At 39.1% G+C, this 25,154-nt stretch overlaps 4 protein-coding genes and 2 non-coding genes across 8 annotated transcripts in view; 5 read left to right on the top strand and 1 right to left on the bottom strand.

The window, feature by feature from the left end:
* Positions 1–1,137: 1,137 nt before the first annotated feature.
* On the top strand, positions 1,138–2,756 carry crhb (corticotropin releasing hormone b). Its single transcript, XM_067577882.1, has 2 exons — positions 1,138–1,311; positions 1,846–2,756. Exon 2 carries the CDS (start codon positions 1,866–1,868, stop codon positions 2,379–2,381), a length of 516 nt encoding a protein of 171 aa, XP_067433983.1. The 5' UTR covers positions 1,138–1,311; positions 1,846–1,865; the 3' UTR covers positions 2,382–2,756.
* Positions 2,757–3,596: 840 nt separating this feature from the next.
* On the bottom strand, positions 3,597–8,794 carry trim55b (tripartite motif containing 55b). Its single transcript, XM_067578161.1, has 8 exons — positions 8,408–8,794; positions 7,641–7,810; positions 6,766–6,943; positions 6,476–6,571; positions 5,528–5,761; positions 5,383–5,405; positions 4,914–5,038; positions 3,597–4,813 (listed from the first exon to the last, which is right to left on the bottom strand). Exons 1-8 carry the CDS (start codon positions 8,534–8,536, stop codon positions 4,647–4,649), a joined length of 1,122 nt encoding a protein of 373 aa, XP_067434262.1. The 5' UTR covers positions 8,537–8,794; the 3' UTR covers positions 3,597–4,646.
* Positions 8,795–10,250: 1,456 nt separating this feature from the next.
* Positions 10,251–10,336, top strand: trnay-gua (transfer RNA tyrosine (anticodon GUA)). Its single transcript is given in 2 exon segments — positions 10,251–10,287; positions 10,301–10,336. It is a non-coding gene; the product is annotated as a tRNA-Tyr (tRNA).
* A 4,312-nt stretch (positions 10,337–14,648) lies between these two features.
* On the top strand, positions 14,649–20,235 carry LOC137173752 (uncharacterized). 3 transcript variants are annotated; one of them, XM_067578814.1, is made up of 5 exons: positions 14,649–14,763; positions 15,580–15,692; positions 15,815–15,985; positions 16,275–17,075; positions 18,950–20,235. In XM_067578814.1, the coding sequence occupies exons 1-4, from the start codon at positions 14,749–14,751 to the stop codon at positions 17,026–17,028; spliced, it is 1,053 nt and encodes a 350-aa protein (XP_067434915.1). In that variant the 5' UTR covers positions 14,649–14,748; the 3' UTR covers positions 17,029–17,075; positions 18,950–20,235. The 3 variants fall into 3 exon arrangements, with proteins under 3 accessions (XP_067434915.1, XP_067434916.1, XP_067434917.1); XM_067578815.1 differs by having other exon boundaries at positions 14,655–14,763; positions 16,281–17,075; XM_067578816.1 differs by lacking the exon at positions 14,649–14,763 and having other exon boundaries at positions 14,771–15,985.
* Positions 20,236–20,796: 561 nt separating this feature from the next.
* On the top strand, positions 20,797–20,882 carry trnay-gua (transfer RNA tyrosine (anticodon GUA)). Its single transcript is given in 2 exon segments — positions 20,797–20,833; positions 20,847–20,882. It is a non-coding gene; the product is annotated as a tRNA-Tyr (tRNA).
* Positions 20,883–21,715: 833 nt separating this feature from the next.
* pde7a (phosphodiesterase 7A) overlaps positions 21,716–25,154 on the top strand; it is a 28,840-nt gene continuing 25,401 nt past the window's right edge. The window contains exons 1-2 of the mRNA XM_067578813.1: positions 21,716–21,844; positions 23,958–24,034. The gene's annotated coding sequence lies outside the window, so the exon portion shown is untranslated. The remainder of the gene's footprint in view (positions 21,845–23,957; positions 24,035–25,154) is intronic.

Here is a 25,154-nt window from a genome sequence, read left to right as displayed (position 1 = left end):
CTCATTTCTCTCTCAAATTGGCTGATGTTTTACTTTAGTGTGCAGTGTGTGCTTAGTCACTTTGACCTCTGCATATACTGTATGTCTGAAACTTAGTTTTTCCCCAGGCTGTATGTCTGGGGGAAATGGATTTGCTGTTAGGGATTAATGGGTAGGGTTTCATAACATTGTGGAAGGTGACTTAACAAATATGTGGAGTTTATGCTTATGTGGAAAAGTTTCACCATTAATATTTAACAGGATGTGATTCCACACACATTATTAGTCATTACTTATTTAATTGTGTTGCACTTTAGTTGAAGTAAGCGTGAAACAAGTAGAGAAACAGACAAGTGACAGTTCTACTTTCTATCATTAAGCTGTTTAGGATTCTAATGGCTCGATACTTGATGAAGGTCTCGATCTTGAGAGCGTGGTTTTGGCGGAGGGCCCTTCCGAGGTGAAGTGGCCAAGGCACCCAGTGGCAGAGGTGGTGATGTACGTGTACGTGCAGCAGCAGTAATGAATCACTGGGAGACAATGCCCGTCTCTCAGCCCGAGCCGTTTGCAGATGCACATTCGCTGAATACAACACAGGTCAGCTATGGCATCATTAGTGTGGTTCAACAGTCGGTTCTGCACATTGCACCAAAATGTACCTGTTGTACCTGCAACTATGTCATTGCATTTCCAATATGTTTAGTCTCTTTATTATTAATCATTGTTGCATTATGACTGTGTAACTGTTGCAACAAAAAGAGCAGTTAGTGGAGTGTGTTATTTAATAAGGAATATTTTTGTCATGCAGACTAAAGCACATTTAAATCTGGAAACATACAAATTCTGAAAATAAGTGGTGAGTAAGAAGTAGAGTGAGGGAAAAAAAGCACAATTTGAACCCTATCTGGACTCACTACTTAGTTTTTCCAACAGTTCACTTTTGGGTATTTTCCTTTCAGAATCCAAGAATCCCTGCAATCATTTTGAATGAACTCAGTCAAGTGAAAATGCAAGCAGGTGTGGCACCTATAGGCCTATTCTGAAAGCGCCGAGGTAGAGGCGCATGCACGCGCGCGCACACTCACATATGACTCATCTCATCTAAACTAAAGCACTTTGTCAGAGGCGTCCATTCACGTTACACCCCGTGCAAGAACGCGCAGACTCAATCTCATTTTAGAGCGCGACACTTATAGTGAGCTTGGCTATATAAGTCCATTCAGCATCTACTCCTTAAGTAACTATATACTTCAAACAAGTGAAGGAGGGCGGCATCTCGCCAACTACCTGGCAACCTACACGGCTGTACTGGACCTCCTCTAAAGATTGAAGGTATGAAGGCTCTTTTTAAAGCTTCACTTATTTTATACACATTGTGAGTTTGTCTGCATGCTTTTTTTGGCATGTTGCATTTTCTCATTTTCTCGGAAACTGGTCTTGCGCTTTGGCTTCACAAACGTTTTAACAAATTTAGCTGTTTACAGATCATCGAATGCATTTTTGCTGTTAGTAATTTCTCTATATTTTAAAGCTTGATTTCGTTTTTATCGTAAGGAAAAGAGGTATGCAGGCAATGATGCTTAAACTTCCAGTTTATCCATCACCAATCCAAAAATCAGTCTTTACGCGCATATATTCCACAATACCGACCAATTTCTCAAAACCCTTTGTATAATTACTACAGATAAGTGTAAATCACAAAATCTCTTGCAACAATAAATTAACTGTAGCAATTTTGTTCATAGTTACCAACCTCTTACGTTGATGTCATGCCTGATTTATGTGCGTAAATTGCTCATTACGCAGCTCATTTTACACTACAGTTAGGGTGAAAAATAAACATATGGCATTTCTTTTTTTCTTCAGATTCCTGTTGATATCCTGACATGAAGCTCAATTTACTTGGTACCACCGTGATTCTGCTAGTTGCCTTCTTACCGCGCTACGAATGTCGGGCTATTGAGAGCCCTGGCGGTGCCCTGCGCGTCCCAGCTCCCCAAACCCAAAACTCCCAGCAGCAGCAGCAGCAGCAGCAGTCTGGTCCCATCCTAGAGCGGGTTGGAGAGGAGTATTTCATCCGACTAGGCAACGGGGACTCTAACTCTTTCCCATCATCGTCAATGTATCCCGGCGGATCACCTGCCATCTACAACAGAGCGTTGCAACTCCAGCTGACGCGGCGCCTTTTACAAGGGAAAGTTGGGAACATCAGGGCGCTCATAAGCGGCTTCGGAGACCGCGGGGACGACTCGATGGAGAGGGGAAGGAGGTCCGAGGACCCGCCGATATCCCTGGATCTGACCTTCCACCTGCTCCGGGAGATGATGGAGATGTCCAGGGCGGAACAGCTGGCCCAGCAAGCGCAAAATAACAGAAGAATGATGGAGCTCTTCGGGAAATGAAGACCTCTTTCCTGTCCGCCAAAGATCCCCCTTCCCTCTCTTTTCTTTTTTTTGCATTTTTACCATCAGCACAAAACATGCTCTGTACAATATAGTGCTGCTTTATCACTCTATTATTTATAGCTTTAACCTCAAACTATGGAGCGTAAACGGGCTTGACTTAAAATGATCCGATTGTACCTTGCCATTTTAATGTTGGTGTCAAATCTGTAGAATTACACTGTTCTTCATATTTGAAATTAAATTATTTTGGTTGAGCCAGGAAATACTGCATCGAGAAATTGGCATTTTGTTTTAGATTATGAATCACTGTATTTATGATATTTATGTTTGTTAATAAACTTATGTGCAACCAGTCATTTTCTGTTGTGCAAGAGAACGTCTTATATCTATATTTTTTAATAAAAAATTAAAAGCAATGCTTACATTTCTCTGTGGAAATCCTTACATGTGGGTTAAAAATAAATCCCCTAAAAACTAATTAGTTACTAACTCTTCCCAGTTACTCTAATTACTACTCTTGACTAACATAAACTTTATTTGTAACCTCACAATGGGGAAACTGAATATGATTTCTGGTTAAAAACAAAGCAAACAGTTGGTTGGAGAGAGCAGAAATGGCCACTGCATCTTCAGAGTCTTGCCTGCACAGATATTGATTTATAGAGAAAAGATTTTCTACCTGAATACATATGGTGTAACCGTTGCTCTGGAGCAAAGTTAACACCATGCTTCCTCTTTTATGACTGCCAAAAAACCCCAAACAAAACAGCTTTATCTACAAAAATGTACTAAATATCATTCTAAGGATGCTGTAAGAACGCCTGCAGTTATGCAGGTGAGAAACATTGATACAGCATCATTTCATCTAAAGCTTTAATCCTAAAGAAGCAATTCACATTATAACAACAAGAGGCAACCACAGACTGCTCAAAGATGCACCACTGATAGCTAATGAGTGTGAAACACACTTAGTATGTGTGCATGTGTGTGTGTGCACTTGCATGCTGTGCTGATCCTTGACCCACAGTGTCAGGGTAAACCAAACAAGAGCTGTGGGTGTGAGTCATCCTATTCTATTTGGCCCACTTAGCAACTTGAGGCTTAGTGCTGCATTGAGCCCATTTGTAAAGGATCCAACTCACTGAAAGATGGTGTGCAATAATCACATGGGGCTCAGTGGTGGACTACTTTAATACACAACAAGGTGAGACCATTTCAGGGCAGCAGATAGATGACCTGAGGTTCACTGCAGTCTGATATGTACAGTAGGTTGTAGGCAGGAATAGAAACAGTACAGGAGGATCTTATAACTGCCTGCACCGGCTTTAAAAAGGGCACTAATGCCTTTTCTAGCTGGATTTCATTTGACAGGAGAAGATGAGAGAGAAAGAGTGTGAGAAAGAGATAAAGAGAAATAAGTATTTTTTCTTTCTCATGCACACACACACACACACACACACACACACACACATACAAACAGGGAAGGGTGTTACACAAAATCTGTTTCATTGGTGATTCAGTCCAGGCAGAAACCAGAAGCACAGCGACACATGTGGTCGTAAGATGAAACTGAAGGCTGCTTGTTCATCTAGTAACAACCAAGACTTTTTTTTTTTTACAATTCAGTTTTAATGACACATAAAATATGGCAAAATGTGGTGTTTTGCTCATTATAGGAAAATATAACTGTGTTACACAACAAAGAATATGACACATAATACAGGGTGTTGTATGAGATACTTAAATGTCACAGTGCCGTTTTTTTTCCCCCCTCTGCTTCCCTACTCATAAAGTTATATCAGCCATAAAAAAAAGTATACGACATGGAGGAAAACCTGTGGCCCTCTTGTGCTGTTCTCTAATGATGTGGTTTAAACAGTGAGTCGCAAAAGGTCAGCTACATAAAAAATGTATGAATTCAGGAAAAAACAAGACACTCACATCCTGTCTCTCTTTCAGTATGTCTAAAAAATAATACAAGGAAGAGGCAAAACATGTATTTAGTGAAAAAAAAAAAGTAGTCAGTGTGCTGTGATGCGCACTGACAAAATCACAATAAAAGAGAGAGCAGTGAATTGAAACTTCTGCATCTTCTTTTAGAGCTACCTCAGCAACTCAGACTTTCCCTTCAGCACAGATATAAATCTGTCTCACGGTGCCCCAATCTTGGAGAAAAAGTATCACAACTGACCTGAAATCAACATCCAGGAGCAAAACTTATCATGCTCCTGGTTTAGGTGTTGTCTTTGCTGGCAGCTAGGTCTAGGCGGCGCTTTTGGCTGCACTGGGGGACGAGTTCAACTGCTGGGGTGCAGAAGGTTGAACGGAGGTGGCTGTAACAGCACCTCCTCCTGATACAGTCTGGGCCCCATCTCCTTCCTCGGCGCCTGCCTCTCCATCCTCATCCTCTTCGTCCTCATCCTCCTCATCTGTAGAAAGAAGTAGAGGGGGGGGGGGGGGGGGGGGGGGAGTCAGTTAACTTAGCTGTAAACAGTACATTTCTGTCATCCTCAATCTCTGTCCAATCACCTTGCAGGAAGTCGATGCTGCGCAGGGCCGTGCCCTCTTTCTTGAAGTCGACGGTGTAATGATCCATGTTCTCGTACCCACGCTCAACTTTATCCAAATGTGCCGTACTAGATGCCTCTGCAATCCTGAGTGCAAAAGGTGCAATTAGGAATTTATAGGAATAAATCCACCCTCAGATAGTCTATTTAACACTGTTTAAATTGATCTGTGATGTTTAGCACATACCACAACACGACTAAAGATAGCAATTTGATACATTTCGCAGAATTACTTTCAACAGCCCCAAGAGAAGAGGTGTGACCTTGCTGCATTAGGCAGTGGGTTTAGTGTAGATGTAAATTTTGTATGAGGATATTTTGTATGAGGATATAAAAAAGACAACAGCAAACTAAAGGGCACTAAAAAGATAAGAGACATCCCTAAAAGTGTTTTTGATGTACACAACTATACTATAAACACATGTACTCACTTTTTGAGGACATCCTTTGTGTTCTAAAAGAGACAAGAGAAAGAAAGACATTAAATACAATCAGCTAACACATAAAACACTGATGATGGGAAGCATTTTACATTAAGTTTACACCAAAATCTTGAACCCCAGTTGGTATTCTTACCACTAGGAATACAGCCATCTCTTGCTCTTCCATGGTCTGTATCCCCATCTCCACGATCTTACAGCTCTCTTCCAAATGGTCTCCGTACTTCCTGGTCAGGCCCCGGATATAATTCACCTTCTCTTCCTGCTCAGCCGTCACCTTCTGACTCATCTCCCTCTTCTTCTCTTCCAAGATGGAGTACAGGTGGTCAAACTTCTCGCACACCAGAGTCTTCTGCCTCCGACCATTCTCCTATAACACAGAAGTAAGAGACAGAAAGTCAGAAAATTCGTATGTATTGTGAAAATATAACAACATGAATCATTCATCACTACCTTGTGGGTGAGATATGTATATGCAACTTTGGGGTAAAACAGAGTTTAGAATATTCAAAACTATAAAAAGATCAAAACAAAGAAAATGAGGTAATCGTTACTTTCATGTAAATATGATCAACTACAAATGTTCTGGTGGGTTAGCCTGTCTTCCGCCCATGCGGTAGTGCCATATGTGCAGGGAGGACAGTCAAGCTCATTCTGCATGCCCGTCCTGAGTGACGACACATGGGGGACTGGAGCCATTCCAGCTTCCTCTCTACTACGTCCAACTGTGGCACGTGAACCATAGGAAAGCTGTCTGTTCTCCACCCGTTAATTACACTGCTCGTTTTTAATGTCAGTGGGCCAGAGGCAGAAATAGAGTGCCCTGCTAAGTGCACGTCAGAGCGACACAGAAGAAAATGGGAAAACATAAGACAGACTGAGGCACCAAAATATTTATTTTCCCTCTCTCTACTTCTCTGTCTACATCTCACAGACAGATAAAAGCAGAGAGAGCGGAAATGACAAGGACACATTACATCTGTTTGTACGTTGGCGCAGGTGAGTGCAGGTGCATTAGTGTGTGCACAGAGCGAGGCTTGCTGCGTGAGTGAGCAGCCAGGCGCTGCAGCAGTTGGACACTGACCTCTATGGCACGACAGGCTTCCTCTAGCTGACTAATGATGCCTTGCATCCTGTCGTTGTTACCAACCATCATGGCAATCCCGTCACTCAGCTCCGTCTGGGGGGGAAAGGACACGGCAGAGTAAATACCTGAGATTGAGTGTGATTCAAATCTGGGATTTTGATGCATGTGCTGTACATGTACTTAATGTAAATGATGAGATCATGATTTTCACACATTTCAAAAGTTAAATATGAACACATCTTCTTATCTATTTATTTATGATTGTTGTTTTTTCTGTATTATCTCACCTTCTTTGTCTGGTAGATGCTTGTGATAGGCGCCACCTCACAGTCTTTGTGAGCTCCAAATACCTTACACATGGAGCATGTGGGCACACTGTGGGTCACGCAGTAAATGTTGATCTTTTCATCCTCGTGAACATCACACATGGGCGTTTCTTCCTTGCTCTCCGGCGTTGGCTTGCTGCTGTAGAGGTTTAAAGAGAGCAGTGGAGCCTTCCGGTCAGGCAGTACATTCCAGCGCATATTGATGTGACGTGTGATGTCAATTTGATAATGTCAACATCTCAGTAGTTTATTGATGGTCCATCAGTCTTATATTACCATGCACATGGACTGCAAGCACTTTAATCAGTGTGTCACCATCACACGGTGAGGTATACAGGTGTAGGAGATTAGCAATATGCTTGATTTGTATTCATTTTTATCTTTTATATTATCAATTACTAGTCCACAAAATATTTCATTTAGTTATCTGAAATAAAGCCACAAAATACCACTCTATTGTGAATATGGAGAGTATATTCTATTCTATCGTGTATGAAGTTAAGCATCCTGAGTGTAGGAGTTGAAGTGTTTTGGATCTTATGTCATACGAGCCTTTGAGCCATACAGTCAACTAAGTTAATCATCTGTGTAGATAGATGACTACGACCAGAATGTCCTGTCATCCACTCCAGCTCTCTGACTCAGAAGCCACTGGCACTCAGGCCACACCACAGCAGTAACTGCCAACACACCACGAGGTTAAACACAGCTTCGACTGATAAACAAAGCCTGTCTCTGAAATGTCTGTAATGTGTAAGTGGTGACCGTTTAGTTAGATTTTGTCTTATATCAACAGAGACTAAACGGAGCACATCTGTGTGTCTTATCTGTCTCACCTGCTGGACTCCTGTTTGAACATGTCAATAATATTCTCAACCAGCAGGTTCCTTTGCAGCCCGTAAACCCCATGCCTGTCCAGAACCACCTCATGTCTGCAGGACGGGCATCGGAAGCGGCCGCCGGACGTCAACGAGCCGGCCCTCGTTGGGAGGTATGGATTTGAAGCCTGTAAATAGTCGCCATTCAAACCTTGAATTTAGGAGTTTAATGGATAGATTCATCTCACTTGCAGAGATTAATTTAACTGTTTCACTCAACAGTTACGAAATGTTAATCCAGTGGATTAACAGTCTATAATATAAAAGTGTTACCTCATCAAAAACATTCAAAAAATTGAAATGCTCCGCTATGACTCCCAATTTGTGTTTTAACACAAACACTAAACAACAACTAAATCCTAAATTCCCAAGGTCTGCATGTTATCTGACAGTAATAGTTCATTATATTAATAATGTTAGTAAACAAAGCCTTAAATTTTCATTAATGATCATTTGTGGCACACAAAGACGTGATTTTCTGTCTAAAATGCTTCAATTAATTTTAAAAAATATTATGTACCTGTAATTTATGTCATCCAAACAGTTACTGGTTAGGCCTTGAACAGATCAAAATGTAGGGCAAGTTCATAAAAACATCCATTGTTCAGATGACATAAACTGTTAGCTTGAGGTGCTAATGTAAAACAACAGTGTTCCTCAAATTTAAAAAATACTTTTCCCTTTACACTACAAATAAATCTGTGGTGTTTTGTTGGGTTTCTTACCGTGAAAACATCATTGGCACATTTTCTACAGAGGTTGTGCTGGCAGGGCAGGATAACCACCGGCTTTGTAAACATTTCCAGACATATAGGACAAGTGAGCTGTTTCTCCAAGTTCTCCATGCTATTCATTTTGCCAGGAAAAGCTTTAAGCTAAACAAAAACACTACCAAAACCTCATTAGACAAGACCAGTAAAGCTGGTAAAGTAGGGTAAAGTATCCGTTTCTGAGAGCGATGTACAGCGGGCCTGCTGCTCTTGTCCTAGCGGGTGTGGGCTCCTATCTTGCTGGTGTCAGTTCTGTTTTTAGAAGCTATTGCTGTCACGTCAAAGGGTGCCATTTTTACCTTGCCCATATTTGAAACTGAGCAGGGCAATAGTGAACAGCTGCCTACAGCCTCTACATCTTCCTCTACACTGACTGCTATCAAGGGTGACTGTGCAGTGTGTGTTTAAGTGGGAAGGGGGGTCAGAGGGGGGGTGATGATATTGCATTTAAGTAAAATTCAGTATCATCAAACTTACAGTATGTTCCTTACAATTCAATTCACATTTTGCCTGCAGTCACTGAAACCTTTATTCTATTTGTAAAAATGCAAAAAAGGGAGATTTCACCGCTTTTTTTCACATCTAGACCACATTGGACCAGGTCCAGATCTAAAGCCACTATATTTAGACTAGTCAAATCTGGACTATATTATCCCAGAGAGGCTAAATATTCTGTAAAACACAGTTTCAGATTTGTGAAACCTTTATTCTATTTGTAAAAATGCAAAAAAGGGGGAGATTTCACTGATATTTCTCCATCCAGACCATATTAGACTAGGTCCAGATCACAAACCACTATACTCAGACTTCTCATTTCTGGACTAGATTACCATGGAGACTCCTCATTAAAACATAGTTTCCACTTTGTAAAACTTTTATTCTAGTTGTGAAAATGCAAAAAAGGGAGATTTCACTGGGGTTTTTTTTCACGTCTAAACCACATTAGACCAGGTCCAGATCAAAAACCACTATACTTAGACTGGTCAAATCTGGACTAGATTAACAAGGAGACTCTACAGACTCATTAAAACACAGTTTTATAATTGTGAAACCTTTATTCTATTTGTGAAAACTGAAAAACTTTTTTTTTGTATTTTCACAAATAGAATAAAGATTCCACAAATCTGAATCTCTGATTTAAAGAATCTTTAACCTGTCTGGAATAATTTAGTCCAGATTTGACCAGTCTAAGTATGGTGGTTTTTGATCTGTACCTGGTCCAATATGATCTAGATGTGAACAAAACTGTGAAACCTCACTTTTTTTGCATTTTCACAACTAGAATAAATGTTTCAAGTTCAATTAAAAAAAAAATTCTCCAGTAAAAATGAATAAAATTCAGGATTATGATACCCTGTGATGTCCCTTGACGTATTGGAGTTCTGGTTTCTTGAGACTTTTGAGTAACTAAGGGTAAAATGTTAAAATGATCCAAATTTAGGATTGTAAGGCACTTAAAGACAATTTCATGTTATGAAAATGGTGAAATGGCTTCAGAAGATTTCTATGATTCATTCTCATTTAATCTATATTCCCCCTATTTCTTACTTTTTTCAGCACATGAATTAGCTTGAAAGTGACTGAACAACGCCATCTACAGGCATTATGCCACTTTTAAGGTGGACTGGAAAATTCCAGCAAGAATATGTGTATGAATTTGCTCAGACTGGAGCGAAACTGCTGTTCGCTCGACTCCGTCTCAAATGTTATTCACCTAATACAAATTAAATATCTACAGCTGACTATTCATGTGTATCATCGTATAAAACTGCAATGGCTCACCGAGACTTAGCATCTCCCTTCGATAGCTCAGTTGGTAGAGCGGAGGACTGTAGCGGATACATGGTAATCCTTAGGTCGCTGGTTCGAATCCGGCTCGAAGGAGGGTTCACTTTTCAAAATAATCTGTATTTTCCACCTGTGGCCCCTCATGTCTGCGCAGACACAGCAAATTATACCACAAACCTCATCGTTTGAAAACCAATCATGTAGCGTGGTCCATCTTCTACAAGCCAATCAAATGTCGAAGTCCACAATTTGACAACCAACCACGCTGCGTTGTCCATCTTTCTAAACGCCAATCAGATACCGATATCCAACTTTGATAAACCAATCAATTCACGAATTCCATTATTGAATTACCGATTAAGCAAAGCGCTTCATATTTATTGACTTGCCTTGACTCCTGCGTTTCAAAAGTCGCCAAATACGCGACTTTGGGCTTGTTTTTCTGTAAAGTTGTCACATATCGTTTCCTGCTGTCAGAACCACGCATGTGCCAGCCGACATAGTGTCCTTACAGCAGTGGCGCGGGTTCGATTCCGACCCAGACCCTTTGCTGCATGTCATCCCCTCTCTCTATATATCCCATCCTTCCTGTCTCTCTCCCCCATACTTGTTAAAGTGTGTGTACGATTTGTGTGTTACAGGACAAAGCTGAGGACAAGAGACAAGTTGTTCTTTCATTCATTAACTGAGATGTCCAATCAAAGGCCCAGTATGTGTAATTTTTTAAACGATTTAAAAAAAAAACATAACTCCATCTGATTAAGCCAGTAGAGTCCTGGAACTGACACATTACCTCCCTTTATAGCCTGTATTTAGTCAATGTATTCTATGTATTCAATGTATTCAATGTATTTAGTCAAAGTATTTGTGACATACAATAATAAAAGTGGAAAATGCTTTTTTAAGGTAGATTTCCTAACCTCTCTATTGTTCCCTGTTAACCTTATATGACATGATATAGGCCAATTAAAATGTAAAGTAGCCTATTTCGAAATGACAAAATTAAAATAAATTCAAAAGTAATTTTATGATCGTAATATTCCTATAATTAACCTATATGTATTCAGAATACGTGTGTATAACCACTTTGAGCTCTAGTTCATGAATGTGAATGAAGCCTGTTTTCATCTCTCCCATGGTGTTATTCAAATAACCTGCAAATTCTTCTTTAACGATCAATTGATTATTTATACATCTGATCAATTTTATCACACTGTTGACTAAACATCACACCCACAAATGAACCAAAACACAATCTCGTCATATTAGAAGGGTTAAGATGCCACAAATTAGAACCTCTGCGCTATAAAGATATAAAATGTGTAATTTAGCGGATTATACTGCTGGGCTGAAATGTGCACAGGAAACGGCAGGGGGCAGCACAGGGGCCACCTGGGCTCGAGCCTGCCGTAAAGACAGTAGAAGAAGAATCGTCATTGTTTTGGTTGGTTTTGCTCGCAGACTGAATGAAGAGAAAACATTTTGAACAGGGTGTTTGACCATAGACACATCAGTCTAGTGTAACCACATAACTGGAAGAAGTTGTGTAGAAAGCAGCGTTGTATCAAATAGTCAAATGGACTTGTAACAGTGCCGTAAAGGAGATCAATTAAAAATCTTTTTTTTTGTTGTGCAGCGACATAATAATTTTTCATCCAGATAGTAACAAGTCTTTGATGGTTCTGAAAAGTCAGACCAAAAGTACGTATTTTAAACGACCTCAATCGATTGATTATGTAAAAAAAAAGAAAAAATGCTTGTGTTGTGTAATGTATCCATGCACTAGGACCAACTAGGACCAAACAGAGTGAATTATTATGAACAACAAAATCAAAGTTTTCCTATCAAAATACATGAAGCTGCCATGAAGATCTTTACACTTTAATCTCCAACAGCATCAGACTTGGGTCAAGAACATAAGGCATAAAGACAGACAGGTTGTCCACTAATATTGCATCTAAAGTGTGCTACCCAAATAATTAAGTCTTTTACAGTGTTTCATTACAATCAATTAATAAACTGATCATTTAAAAAAGTTATTGTAAATAGATTTATTGAATTTGCATTTAAATGATGCATGAATAAATTAAGTTAAAAAAAAACAAAAGTTCATTACATTTTCTAATTAATAATTTTGTTTAGGTCACTGTCAGGACAAGAACTTACAGTTATGAGACTGATTCATTGATGAAATTGGAATGAAGGGTTAGTGTTTCCTCCTGGCACTAACAAATTCTAACCAAAGAGGGAGGTGGTGCTCAGATGGGGTTATGTTTTATATTAATAAAAGTGTTATGTTACAACATCAGAATATCTACTGGAATATCTTTGCATGATTCACAGTTCAAAAAACTACTTATTTATCTTAAACTGACTCTTTATGCAGCCCCTCAGTTCAGCCTCTGTCTGAAACAGGCAGTTTTAGCTCCTGTCTCTTAAAGTCTCCCCCTCCCAATGAGCCCACTGTGTTCTGATTGGCCAGCTCTTGGAAGCTGCACCATGGGAGACTTCTGTCAATTTTGCAAATACATCCATACATGTTTGAGCCAGAATCTGGTCAGAAATATCCAAGTGGACAATGCAAACAACACACAAAACGTTAGCAACAACATTAGCAACCAAGGCTACGGGATGGATGGCCGTTTATGGGCATGACAAGCTGATGTCAGCTCGTTAGCAAGGTAGAAAAAATCATCGCAAAACAATCATTCAGGGCAGGTTGATTTCTACATACGTTCACCTCAAGTTTTGGAACTTTGACCATGTTTAACATAGACATCCTACATCATAACAGGAAATGAATAACAGAAAATCACAGAAAGCATTATATGTCCCCCTTTAAAATTTTAATTACACAATTCAACTTTTATGCTGGTTGCTACATGTTGCAAATTACACCTGCGTTGGTTCTTTGTCTCCAAGCTCATCTGCAGTGCTAGAAGTTAATTGTTTCCAAATGTAAAAAAAAATATAAATATAAAAGGGGTAACAAGGAGGACTAAGCTGAGACCAGACAGACCAGATAGAGCAAAATGATACACAGTAATTAAACAAGGCTCAATGGACTGGTATGCTTCTGATACCGTTAACTCATCGCTGCTGTGAAGAGGAGGATAAAAAAAAGATGACAGCGTTTGGATTTTTCACAATGGTTTGTAACTCTATATTCAGACAGAGACAGCAATCATTTTTATGTTCAGTGCAGACTTAATGGATGGGTGGAAGCACCTTCCTCTAAATGTGTTTACTGTAGAGTTACATTTACAGTAATAACACTATAACCTGTTGGATGGAAAAACACTGCAGTTTTATCAACTTGCTGCTATTAAGTGATAGCTGAGGCAAAAATACAACAAAAATATTTTTCATTATATTGAATATATTTTATATTATATTGAATATATATTATATTTTTTTCTACAATGTTCCAACGCTGTATTTCACAGTATTACTGTTGTTCATGTCCTTTTTCATCTATGAAGGAGAAAAGATACCCTCAAAGCACATTTTATTTTCTTGTACAAATCACAAGATTCTTCTGGCAACAATTTTCTTCATGAGGAACTTCCTGTTTAAAAAAGATATGAGACATATGGAAGAGGATTAGGGTCACATGTGAAAAATATATTTGAGTTCTGAGATTAAAGTCAGATTTCTGACTTTATTCTCAGATTTCTGAGTTTAAAGCACCTCTCTTATTTTTATCTTCTGTGTCTTCTGTCACATTGAAAAAATGCTATTGAGCTGCTGCGGGCAAGTGAGGAGACGGAAGTGTGTCTTTGAAAATCTCTTTAAAATGTATTTGATGTTTGCACCAGGGCTATATTTGACTTGTTTTATTGTTTTAAGCCCCTACAGCTTTATTGATTTGTATTTTCAACATTGATGGTCAGTAAAATCTAAAACTTTCCTACACTATACAAACAGATATAATGTTATGTTACTACAACCCTCAGTAAATGTTTACACAGTACACACTGCACACTCTTACAACTCATTACAGTAGGTATTTAGGGAGTCCTCTAATAAATCTACAGCAATTGGGTAAAGGATAATGAACAAATAGGCTACGTCAGTCACAAAGTTAATAACTTACCTATAAAAACAAAATAATTCTCATCTGTGCCTCCATCGTAGGCATTGTCTATTAATTCCTTAGATATGAATCAAAACGTTTTTGAAAACCTGTCCAGTTGACACGGAATCCGTGCTCACAGACGCGTCCAGCACCTGAGCTGCGCACCTGTCAGCACTTGGTGCCTTTACGCACAGCGCGTGATGCGCGTGTACGTAGCGGCTGCGCTGCTCCCGCATTCCATGAGGTGATAGAACGCTTGCAGGTCACAAAGGCGCTTCCAGTCATGCAGGCGCCCTTGTGACGTTTGGTCCTTGATGACACTTCAGTTCTAAAGTCCATTTATCAACTCAAGAGAATCTGAGTGACCATTTCTACACAGACCTCCACCGTGAAAGCTACCGAGAGATCGATAAAGAAACTATCAACCGTTATGGAGAACGCACAGGTAAGAAAATCAGGTTCAGTTGTGATTGACCAGTGAGCCCATTTGATCCATTTCCATTCCATTTTGATTTTGTGGCTATGATTCTGTTTAAAACAAATTAGAAATGAATTGATCTTTACACAAAGATAGATTCAATCAATCAATCAATCAATCAAACTTTATATAGCACCTTTCAAACAAATAAAAAACAATTCATAGTGCTTTACAGGTGATTGACAAAATGTATTAAAAATGGAAAACTAACAGGTAACCAGTGTAAAGACTTTACAATAGGTGTAATGTGTGCTCTCCTTTTGGTCTTAGTCAGAGCTTGTGCAGCAGAATTTTGTAGCTGATTTATTGTATTCTTCAGTAGACCAGAAAGGAGAGCATTACAGTAGTCCAGCCTTCTAGTTATGAAAGCTGAGATGTTCTTCAGTTCAGTTCAGATCAGTTATTGTAGAAATGATAAAAGTTCATGCAATTAAATTCAATGTGTGAGAAAAATACCCTGTTATCCATCACACTGTGCTACATACTTGCAAATTTTTATTATATTTAATATCTGATAGTTAATTGTTAGGCAACATTTGACAACATGTTACCTCCATAACCCTTCAAATGCATCAAGTCACAGATTTATATCTGCTCATTCTGAATGTAGACAGCTTGCAGATTTCATTAAGAGATGGTTTGTGAATTGTGCACCAATTACCACACTGTTAATATTGTTGTCACATTTTGAACATGTAGATATTTTACAGTACCATACTGAGAACTGTTTTGTTGTTGTATAAAAGATGTCTGGTTGTTAAACCTTGTTTCTCTTTCTGTCAGATTTCATCAGATAAATTTGATATAGAGAGTTTGAGTGAAGACCGGGAACTAAAGCCCATAGATATGGCCATCACCCCAGTGATGTTATCACATCTTCATAAAATAACAGAACAGTAAGTCAAAAGTTACATTTCAGTTACATTAAGTTATCAAGCAGCAGAAATTATGACTATATACTGTGTATACACTGGTGAAATGTTTGTTTTGTTTAACCATTCCTACTCTTTACCTCCAGGCAGTGGAAGATGTTGGCAACTGCCCACACTGACACTGACACCATCAAGTTGCTCTCAAGCCTGTGCCAGGATGTGGTGGAGGTGATCACCAGCAAGGTGGGGGATGTTTTGCTAACTGAGGCCCATACCATTATGCATGAGATTGAGTCCAGCAACACTTCAACCACAATGTAAGTCAAAAGCTTCCCAACTCTGTTATTCACTCACACCTTCTTCTCCAGCATCCATATTTTATGTAGCGTACTATAACTTTGGGATTGTTATGATCCCTAAGAATATAGTTAATGATCAATACTGCCTTTTAAAACATTTTCCACCACATCATGGTCTAAAGAGTTTATGTGTTTTGTTCAAATAAAGGCCCTAAGTTATGAAAAATGTCATAAAAGAGGAAAATGTTTGAATAGCACTGCCCAGGACAGGTCAGTTAACTAATGTTTGACTGTTTCTCTTTTTGAGGAACAGGATTGATGTGTCCAAGAAGGATTGGAGTGATTACATTCTGACAGAGGAAGTTCTTGAACTAGTCCTTGGGAATTCCTTGCATGCCTGTCTTGGAACAGTGATGGGAGTTATGGTGGAGCGTTACCACAACTCCGATGAACTGCTGAAGTTGGTTGCAGCGGAGGTGACGAGGAGGGTGAACCAGTCACTGGCTAAAATTTTTCCATCAACCATTTTCCCACAATCACCACAATCTGCTGGGTCTGACATCTCCCTCGAATCTAACGTGGATGATATGGTGTACCATACAGCCCAGATCCTGCATAGGTGTATTTGGAAAAGACAACAACGTGAAGAAGATTCCCAGTTCAGTGAGTTTTCCGGTCCAGATGAAGTCACTGATGTTGAGGAGTTCAATGCTGAGGATTCAGACTCAATCTTCTCTACATCTAAGTGTTCAGTCCGCACATTTGATATCAAAAAAGCTTGTCCCAGTCCAGTAGTGGATGTATCACAAGAAGAGAATTTCTCTGGACCGAAGTGCTCAAGAAGAATCAGCACCTTTGTGAAGAGAGTGGGGAGGTCTTTTCGGAGAAACACTGCGAAAGTCGGTCCAGCCTGTGAAATCATCTACCTGGAGAATGGATCAACACCACAGCCTCCAAAGATGAAGAAGGGTCTTTCCATCACCAGGATATTCTCCTCCTTGGGCAAGATTCTGACGAAGCCGTTCATCTCCTGCATCAGTGGTGAATCACAGGATGACTAGAACACACAAGTCTCCTGAGTTCAGTCTTTCCATCTAGCTGCAGAAAGGTGAGCAGAAACAGAACAATTGAAACAGAATGTGGTACCAGTAGTGTCAAGTTTTGATAGTCTACCAAGTCTCTGGAAGCCATAATGGCTTTTTCTGCCGCTGATACTGCTCTGATACTACTACTACTACTGATACTACAGATTGGAAGATAAAGTAATTATAGGAGGTGACTTTAATATTAATGTGGAAGTTGATAATGATAGCCTAAGCACTGTGTTTATCTCATTATTAGACTCAATTGGCTTGTCTAAATGTATAAACAAACCCACTCACTCTCTTAACCACATCCTCGACCTTATCCTGACATATGGCATTGAAATTGTTAGTTTTTCCAGAAAATCCTATTTTATCAGATCATTTCTTAATAACTTTTGAATTCCTATTAAAGGAGTACACGCCATTAGACAAAAATGTCTTCACTAGATGTCTATCTGATAGTGCTATAGCTAAATTTAAGGAAGCAGTTCCATCAACACTGAATTCATTGCCATGTCTCAATTTAACAGAGGACAAAATTGATAATCTTGTTGATAGTGCTGCAGGCTCATTGCGAATGACACTCGACTCCATCGCCCATTTAAAAAAGAAGTAAATACAGAGGTTAGCTCCATGGTATAACTCCCAAACCCACAAATTAAAGCAAATATTGCAAGATAGTCTGGTAATAGTCTTAAACATAGAGGAAGGCCCTCTGTAATGCCAGAGCCACCTATTATTCATCATTAATAGAGGAGAATAAAAACAGCCCTAGGTTCCTTTTCAGCACATTGGCCAGGCTGACAAAGCGTCATAACTCTATTAATCCATGTATTCCTATAGCTCTTAGCAGTAAGGACTAAATGAGCTTCTTTAATGATAAAATTCTAACTATTAGAGACAAAATTCATCACCTCCCGCCCTCAAAAGGAACCCACAAACACAGGTTACCCTCAAACACAAGAACCTTAGAAACAGCTGTAAAACCTCATATATTTAGACTGTTTTTTTTTTCCAATCGACCTTCCTGAACTAACTTCAATGATTTATTCATCTAAACCATCAACCTGTCTCTTAGTCCCCATCCTAACTAGGCTGCTTAAGGAAGTCTTGCCCTTACTTAGCACTTAGCACTTTACTAGATATGATCAATCTGTCTTTAGTAACAGGTAACCTCTTCTCAAAAAGCTTACTCTTGATTCAGGCATTTTAGCCAACTATAGTCCTATATCTAACCTTCCTTTTCTCTCCAAGATCCTTGAGAAAGCAGTCACCAATCAGTTGTGTGACTTTCTATATAACAATAGTTTATTTGATGATTTTCAGTCAGGATTTAGAGTGCATCATGGCACAGAGACAGCACTGGTGAAAGTTACAAATTACCTCCTAATTGCATCAGACAAAGGACTTCTCTCTGTACTTGTCTTGTTAGATCTTAGTGCTGCATTTGACACCATTGACCATCACATCCCATTACAGAAACTGGAACATTTAATTGGCATTTAGGGAACTGCATTAAGCTGGTTTAAATCCTATTCATCAGATTGATTTGAGTTTGTACACATTAACGATGAATCCTCCATGCACACAAAAGTTAAACATGGAGTTCCACAAGGATCTGTGCTTGGACCAATGCTATTTGCCTTATATATGCTTCCTTTAGGTAATATTATTCGGATCCTTCCTTTGTGATAAAGCTTAGGCCTATAGTTAGGGCTGGCCAGGCTCGCCTTGGACCAGGCCCTTGTTATGCTGCTATAGGCCAGGGGACTTCCCATGATGCACTGATCTCCTCTCTCCTCTATCTCCTCCTCTTCATCTGTATGCATTCATGTACCATTAATGCATGTTACTAACTTGGCTTCTTACCCTGAGTTTTTGCTTTCTTGTCTTGCAGGTTCCATTGGATAGGGGACATGGACCCACTGCTCATGCATGATGGGCCTCCAAGGACCAGGACTGTGAGGATGCCTTGGTGACACCCATGCCTGCTATTATTATTATTCATATTTCTATTATTATCACGTCTTCCATGTGTTTCTCTCCCCTCTCTCCCACCCTCCCTCCACCATCCTTCCTCCCTAGATAGCAAAAATAATGTGGCCAAGATCCGGCCCACACCCGACACTTTCGGCATTTTCATCCGGCCCACATACCACCTGGAATGATGGCACTTGGGCAGTCCGCTCCTGTTTCCCAGATCTGGGCCACAAGCAAGCTGTATGTCAGCTAAGAACAAACCAGATAAACCAGAACTGGCCCACATCCAGAATATACATACCTGAGAACACAGCATCTTTACCAAAGAAAGCCCACATTTGATTTGGGATATTTGGGCCATATTTGCTGTTTTACATGTAGGCCATTTCAGGCTCAAATCCATTTTGTCTGGCCCAGAAGAAGGCCAGCAGTGCCGTATCATTGTCTGAAGTGGCTCACTTCCTTATGCTATCTGGGTCCTTCTTTCTATCTCAACCCAACCGGTCAAAGCAGATGGCCACCCACCTAGAGCCTGGTTCTGCTCGAGGTTTCTTCCCATTAAAGGGGAGTTTTCCTTGCCGTTGTCGCCAAGTGCTTGCTCATGGGGGACTGTTGGGTCTCTGTAAAGTAGAGTATGGTCTAGACCTGCTCTATGTGAAAAGTGCCCTGAGATAACTTCTGTTATAAATTGGCGTTATATAAATAAAATTGAATTGAAAAAAATTCTGCAATCATGTCCCAGAAAGGTCATTTGTTGCTGCACCAATTGTAATTTGCTCAGACTAGCTTGGTGACCATTATCATATTATTTTATATTGTATGTTGCAACAGTTTTCTTGTATTATTTTCACTCTTCTGTTAGTGAGCAGATCATTAATCATACTGTAATATATACTGTAATATATTTGAACACTATATATATATATATATAGTTTATAATACAGATGGAGTGGGGTTCTATTGCAGTGTTTTTGACAGAGAAGGATAAATTTCTCCTTGTTAGTCTAGTCCAGATTTGACAAGTCTAAGTATAATGGTTTTATAATGGAATGAAGGTTTCACAAATCTGAAACTGTGTTTTTATGAATCTCTGAAGTCTCCTTGTTAATCTAGTTCAGATTTGACCAGCCTAGGAAGAGTGTTTTTTGATCTGGACCTGGTCTAATGTGGTCCAGATGTGAAAAAAGCAGTGAAATCTCTAAAGGTTTTGACGTCAATAAGAAAAAATTATAATAATATTGAATAAATATTAATGAATTAAATTCAGGATAACGATACTCTGCGATGTCCCATGTCATAATGATTATTGGTTTGTTCAAACTTTTTAATACTGATCAGGTAGGACCACAGAAAATAGGCAGAAATAGCAATAAGACTGAAAATCAGTTTACCATGAGTAAGGGCAATTAGAAAAAAATGCTACTGTTAAAATGAACCAAATTTAGGATTGTAAATCAATTAAAGACCATGTAATTCTATGATTCATTCTCATTTCATCTATGCTCCCCATATTTGTTTTTCAGCACATGAATTAGCTTGAAAGTGACTGAACAACACCATCTACAGGCGTTATGCCACTTTTAAGGTGGACTGGAAAATTCCAGTAAGAATCTATGTATGAATTTGCTCAGACTGGAGCGAAACTGCTGTTCGCTCGACTCCGTCTCAAATGTTATTCACCTAATACAAATTAAATATCTACAGCTGACTATTCATGTGTATCATCATATAAAACTGCAATGGCTCACCACAGTTTAGCATCTCCCTTCGATAGCTCAGTTGGTAGAGCGGAGGACTGTAGCGGATACATGGTAATCCTTAGGTCGCTGGTTCGAATCCGGCTCGAAGGAGGGTTCTTTTTCCCATAATTCCCAAATCCGTTTTTTCCACCTGTCACTCACATATACGGCAAATCACATCACGAATTCCATCATTTGGAATCCAATCATGTAGCGTAGTCCATCTTTCTGAACGCCAATCAAATGGCGAGATCCAACATTGATAAGCCAATCAAATCATGAATTCCATTTTTGTACTAACAATCACGCGTTTTCAAAACACCTGCAGCTATCTTTCACCGTGGTTTTCCGGAAGTAAGTTAGAAAACAACAACAACTCCATGTTCTTGCCGAATTGAATTGAATTAGATTCTTATGAAACAGCCTGTGTTCATTTTGATCGCTGCTGTTCACGTAAATGTCATATAATCGCTAAATGTGTAAGGCCAACGTTCAGTTACATCTGTGGCATTACCCCTTTCTCTAAAAGTAACTTCCTAACTTTAACTATTCCAGATCAGGGTGACCAGATGTCCCGTTTTCGTCGGGACAATACCAGTTTTACTAGTTTATCAAGGTGTCCAGATCATTCTAAAATTCTGTAAATATGTCCCAATTATATATGTAACGCATGCTGATGCACACACTTAAAATCGCCAAAACAATACTGCCAATAAACCTTTCTACCTGAGGTCTCCATACTATGATTCAGTGTTTTTATGCATTACATTGTATTTTAATGTAAGCTAGAAGATATAGAGAATTGGTTGCTGTAGCTTTAGACTACTGTTTTATTTTGCAGTTGTAGGATGCAGTGGATATGCAGTAGCCTATTGTGTTATCAATGCTTCATTTCACACATTTTTGATTACTGGAAGTTATACATTGTAGCTGTATTATTTCAGAAAATGGCCTTGAAGAAGACGCACAAGGCTATGGAGGACACAGAGTGGCTGTCAAGGCTGAGGTCATTTGCCTCTACAGATGCCTGGCCAATGAGTGCAGGCAAAAGATGGCATGATCTTTATCATAAGGTAAAATAATGATCCAAAAAAACACTGACACATACTTACTTTTGTCTTTTCTTGTTTAGACAATTTTTGAAAAAGTTTGGAGGCTACACTTTCTTTTTCTTGGAGGGCATGGACAGAGAGCCGAGGAATACAAACAAAAAATCTAGATCTAACTCAAATAAGAACTTGACAAGAGGTACTAATCCGGTACAGTGTGGTGGAAACAAGATTGTTAGTCAATGACTATGTTTTGTAAGACAAGAGTGAGATATTCTTTATGGTTACAGATAAAAATGTGCAACTGAGGGGTCAGAGAATAATAATCCTCAGGTCGCTGGTTCGTATCCGGCTTGAAGGAGAAATTCTTTTTCCATAATTATTCCCAAATCCGTACTTTCTTTCCACCTGTCAGGCTTACTACATCCACGGTCACTGAGCTTCTGTCTTTCTAAAGTCAGTGTAATTAGAAACGACCTTGAGTTTCAGTTCCACTCAGTCACTGTTTTACTTAACCTTACTTTTACAAATGAACTAAACAGACTGTTCATTTTTCAAAAGAAAAATAATGATGGTACTGATTGGTTGGTTTGTCATTCAAAAGCCCACATCTGAAAAGATTTCAAAAGTAATTTCTGTGTCTTTATAGCTAGAGTGTGGATGATATGCAAGTGTTTTGGTTCTCTCCAAATTACATTTACACACCAAAGCAAAGAAGAAATGTCATTTGTTGTTCCACCACTTGGGAGAAGTTTAAAGTTAGTGTCTAACATATTTCTATTGTCTGTTCTTTTTGTATTATAGATGAAAAAGTTTCACTTTTACACTGTCAGAAAGAAATTACTACAAATAATCAACACTGCTTCAATGACCGCGGTCTCCTGAGTGAGCATATTGCATGCTCTGCCTTATCGATCTGCATGTTAAATTACAAATGATCACACCTGCGAGCACTCAAATGTTCAAAATGAGTGTAAAGGCGATCGTTGTAGTGTCTGATTTGGTTACAACCAGCGATGAAAGCAAAAAATTATCATTTGGTTTGACTGTGAAATGGCTTGTGCTGCAAACACATTTAGATGGATGACTCAGAAACGGTAATTATCAGTTGTGTGGACGACTGCAGCAAGCATCAAACACTAATAAAGTGTCTTTGTGTATAACGGCTGATAATTTTCTATGTTGTTGCACAAATGCCATCGTCCTTTCTGTAACTCTCATCAGGAGTGATGTAATTAAAATTCAGAAGTGAAACGTCTGTGCTTCTGTAATGCGGGGCTTGACCTCATGCATGTATATGTGTGTGTGTTTTTGTATAACTTATGAGGTCTAAATGTTCTCATAAGTGTGGATATTTACTGATCAGTGCTTTAATGAGATACTGTTGAAGTCTCATGATGTGTTTTGCAGTTAAATGTACAACATATAAATGATTTATAGACATTTTGTTCACTTTTTCTCAGCTGGCCCCTCTTCTATAACAAGCTCCATATCCTCAAAGTACATGCTCATGGGTTGGTTTGCATAGAGTTTAAGCAACAGCACAAGAACCAGCTGCTTTCAGGAATAAAAAGCATTTAATTACCTGAGTCACTTATTTAGAGGCATAGGTTCATGAATGAACACATAAACACAACTGACGGACTCATACTCAACACCTTAATGATAATATATTGTTTTGCCAGTAACTAGAGAGCATAGAGGAGGGTTTAACAGTTTGCTGCCCATACTGTTCAGCTACATGGAGGCCCAGTGAACTGGCTGTAAATCTCTCCTCTTGGTGACGTCTGACAGCGATGGGTCTGCATAGTTAAGACCCTTGAAACTATTTGTGGTGTTTGGCTTCCCAGGGTTGTTGGATGTGGATGGCATAGGATCCTCATCCTCATAGTTCTGGTAGTTTGTGACCTATTTAAGCATCTGTAATCAGTTTTTTTTTTACTCTGACTCATACAATATGACATCTGCCTTCCTTGCACTTTTATTCCCTTTTGCAGTAGGCCCACATGGCTGTGCACACAGTGCTTTTCACACAGACACGTCAAAGTCAGTGAGTCATATTTAAACAGATGTTACCAATGAAAATGACAGCTTTACTGTCTAATGTGTTTCTCTCTCTTTCTCTGTTTCATTTAAGCGTCCGCACAGGGACGCTCGACTGCAGATTGTGAGCTTTGAAGACACTGTAAGAATGTGCAAGTTAACACCTCAAAGGTGAGAATCATGTCTTGAAATTATAGAGAAACTGAAATAAAAATAGATTGAAAACTCAACACCTTTTGATCCTACTCTTAACTGTACAGTTTCTTTGACTTGTGATTCAAAAATTGGTGAAAATGTCAACTTGCAGACTTGATGCTTCTTGCCATCATATTATGTATGATAAGTAAAGGCATGTGCATTTCACCTGATCTCTCATTTCTTTCGTTTACATCCTTTCCCTGTGATTTACTAATGTACAAAGATGTTGATGCTGTGGGCATACCACTTAATTTAGCTTTAATCAGTAGTCTTTAAAAATTCAGACCTAGTATACTTACAAATTCATTAACCACAAGCAAGGACTGCTCAAATGCTAACCATTTAGGCAGCGCACAAAAAGTGAATTCAAATGAGAGCAATTAGGAAGATGTTCTGTTTTATGTCTTTGTGATTGCAGGGAATTTAAAATAATTTTAAGCCATTACAGTCTGACTCATTATAATGCAGTGTCTGTCAGTAAAAATGCAATAAAGATTGAAAATGGACAAGTTAAAAGCAGTGTGAAGACTGCTTGATGACAAAAAGCCTCAGTGGTCATACATAGGGCTTTGATTATAGAGTAGGAGGGTCTGCAGGCACCGTCAAGGCCACAAAATACACCACAGTCGGTGTTACACACTTGCACACAAACACAACCACACACATAAAGGTCTACAAGCTCATGAGGAAGATAAAAGTGTATATAGGATCAGAATAGGGAGCAGAGCAAAGGGTGCCATCTGTTCTCATGTATGAATATTTCAGTTAGGTGGAAGTCATATTGTATTCATACAGATGGTTAGCAGTCACTGCCTGTGATTTAAAAGGTCTTGGTACGCATTCTGAAATAACTATTTCTACATTTCAGCACGTGTTCTTAAAAGACCGCCTGACCCTGCTGCAAATTTAATTTAGAAAAATGACAAATCTACAAGTAATGGTGAAGTCAGCAGTAACTCGCTGTAGACTCACTGGAGGTAAACAGAAATGAATAAGTAAAGGTAATCATGAGAAGTAAAGGTAAAGTCACTTATTTAAACCGAGCGTTTTTCTACAGATTTTGTCCAATTCAATCAACAGTTATTAACATAAA

Source organism: Thunnus thynnus, chromosome 21 (assembly GCF_963924715.1).
Source record: "Thunnus thynnus chromosome 21, fThuThy2.1, whole genome shotgun sequence".
Classification (NCBI taxonomy): Eukaryota; Metazoa; Chordata; class Actinopteri; order Scombriformes; family Scombridae; genus Thunnus; species Thunnus thynnus.
The sequence above is the reverse complement of the archived record's forward strand: the minus strand, read 5'-3'. Positions and strand labels throughout refer to the sequence as shown.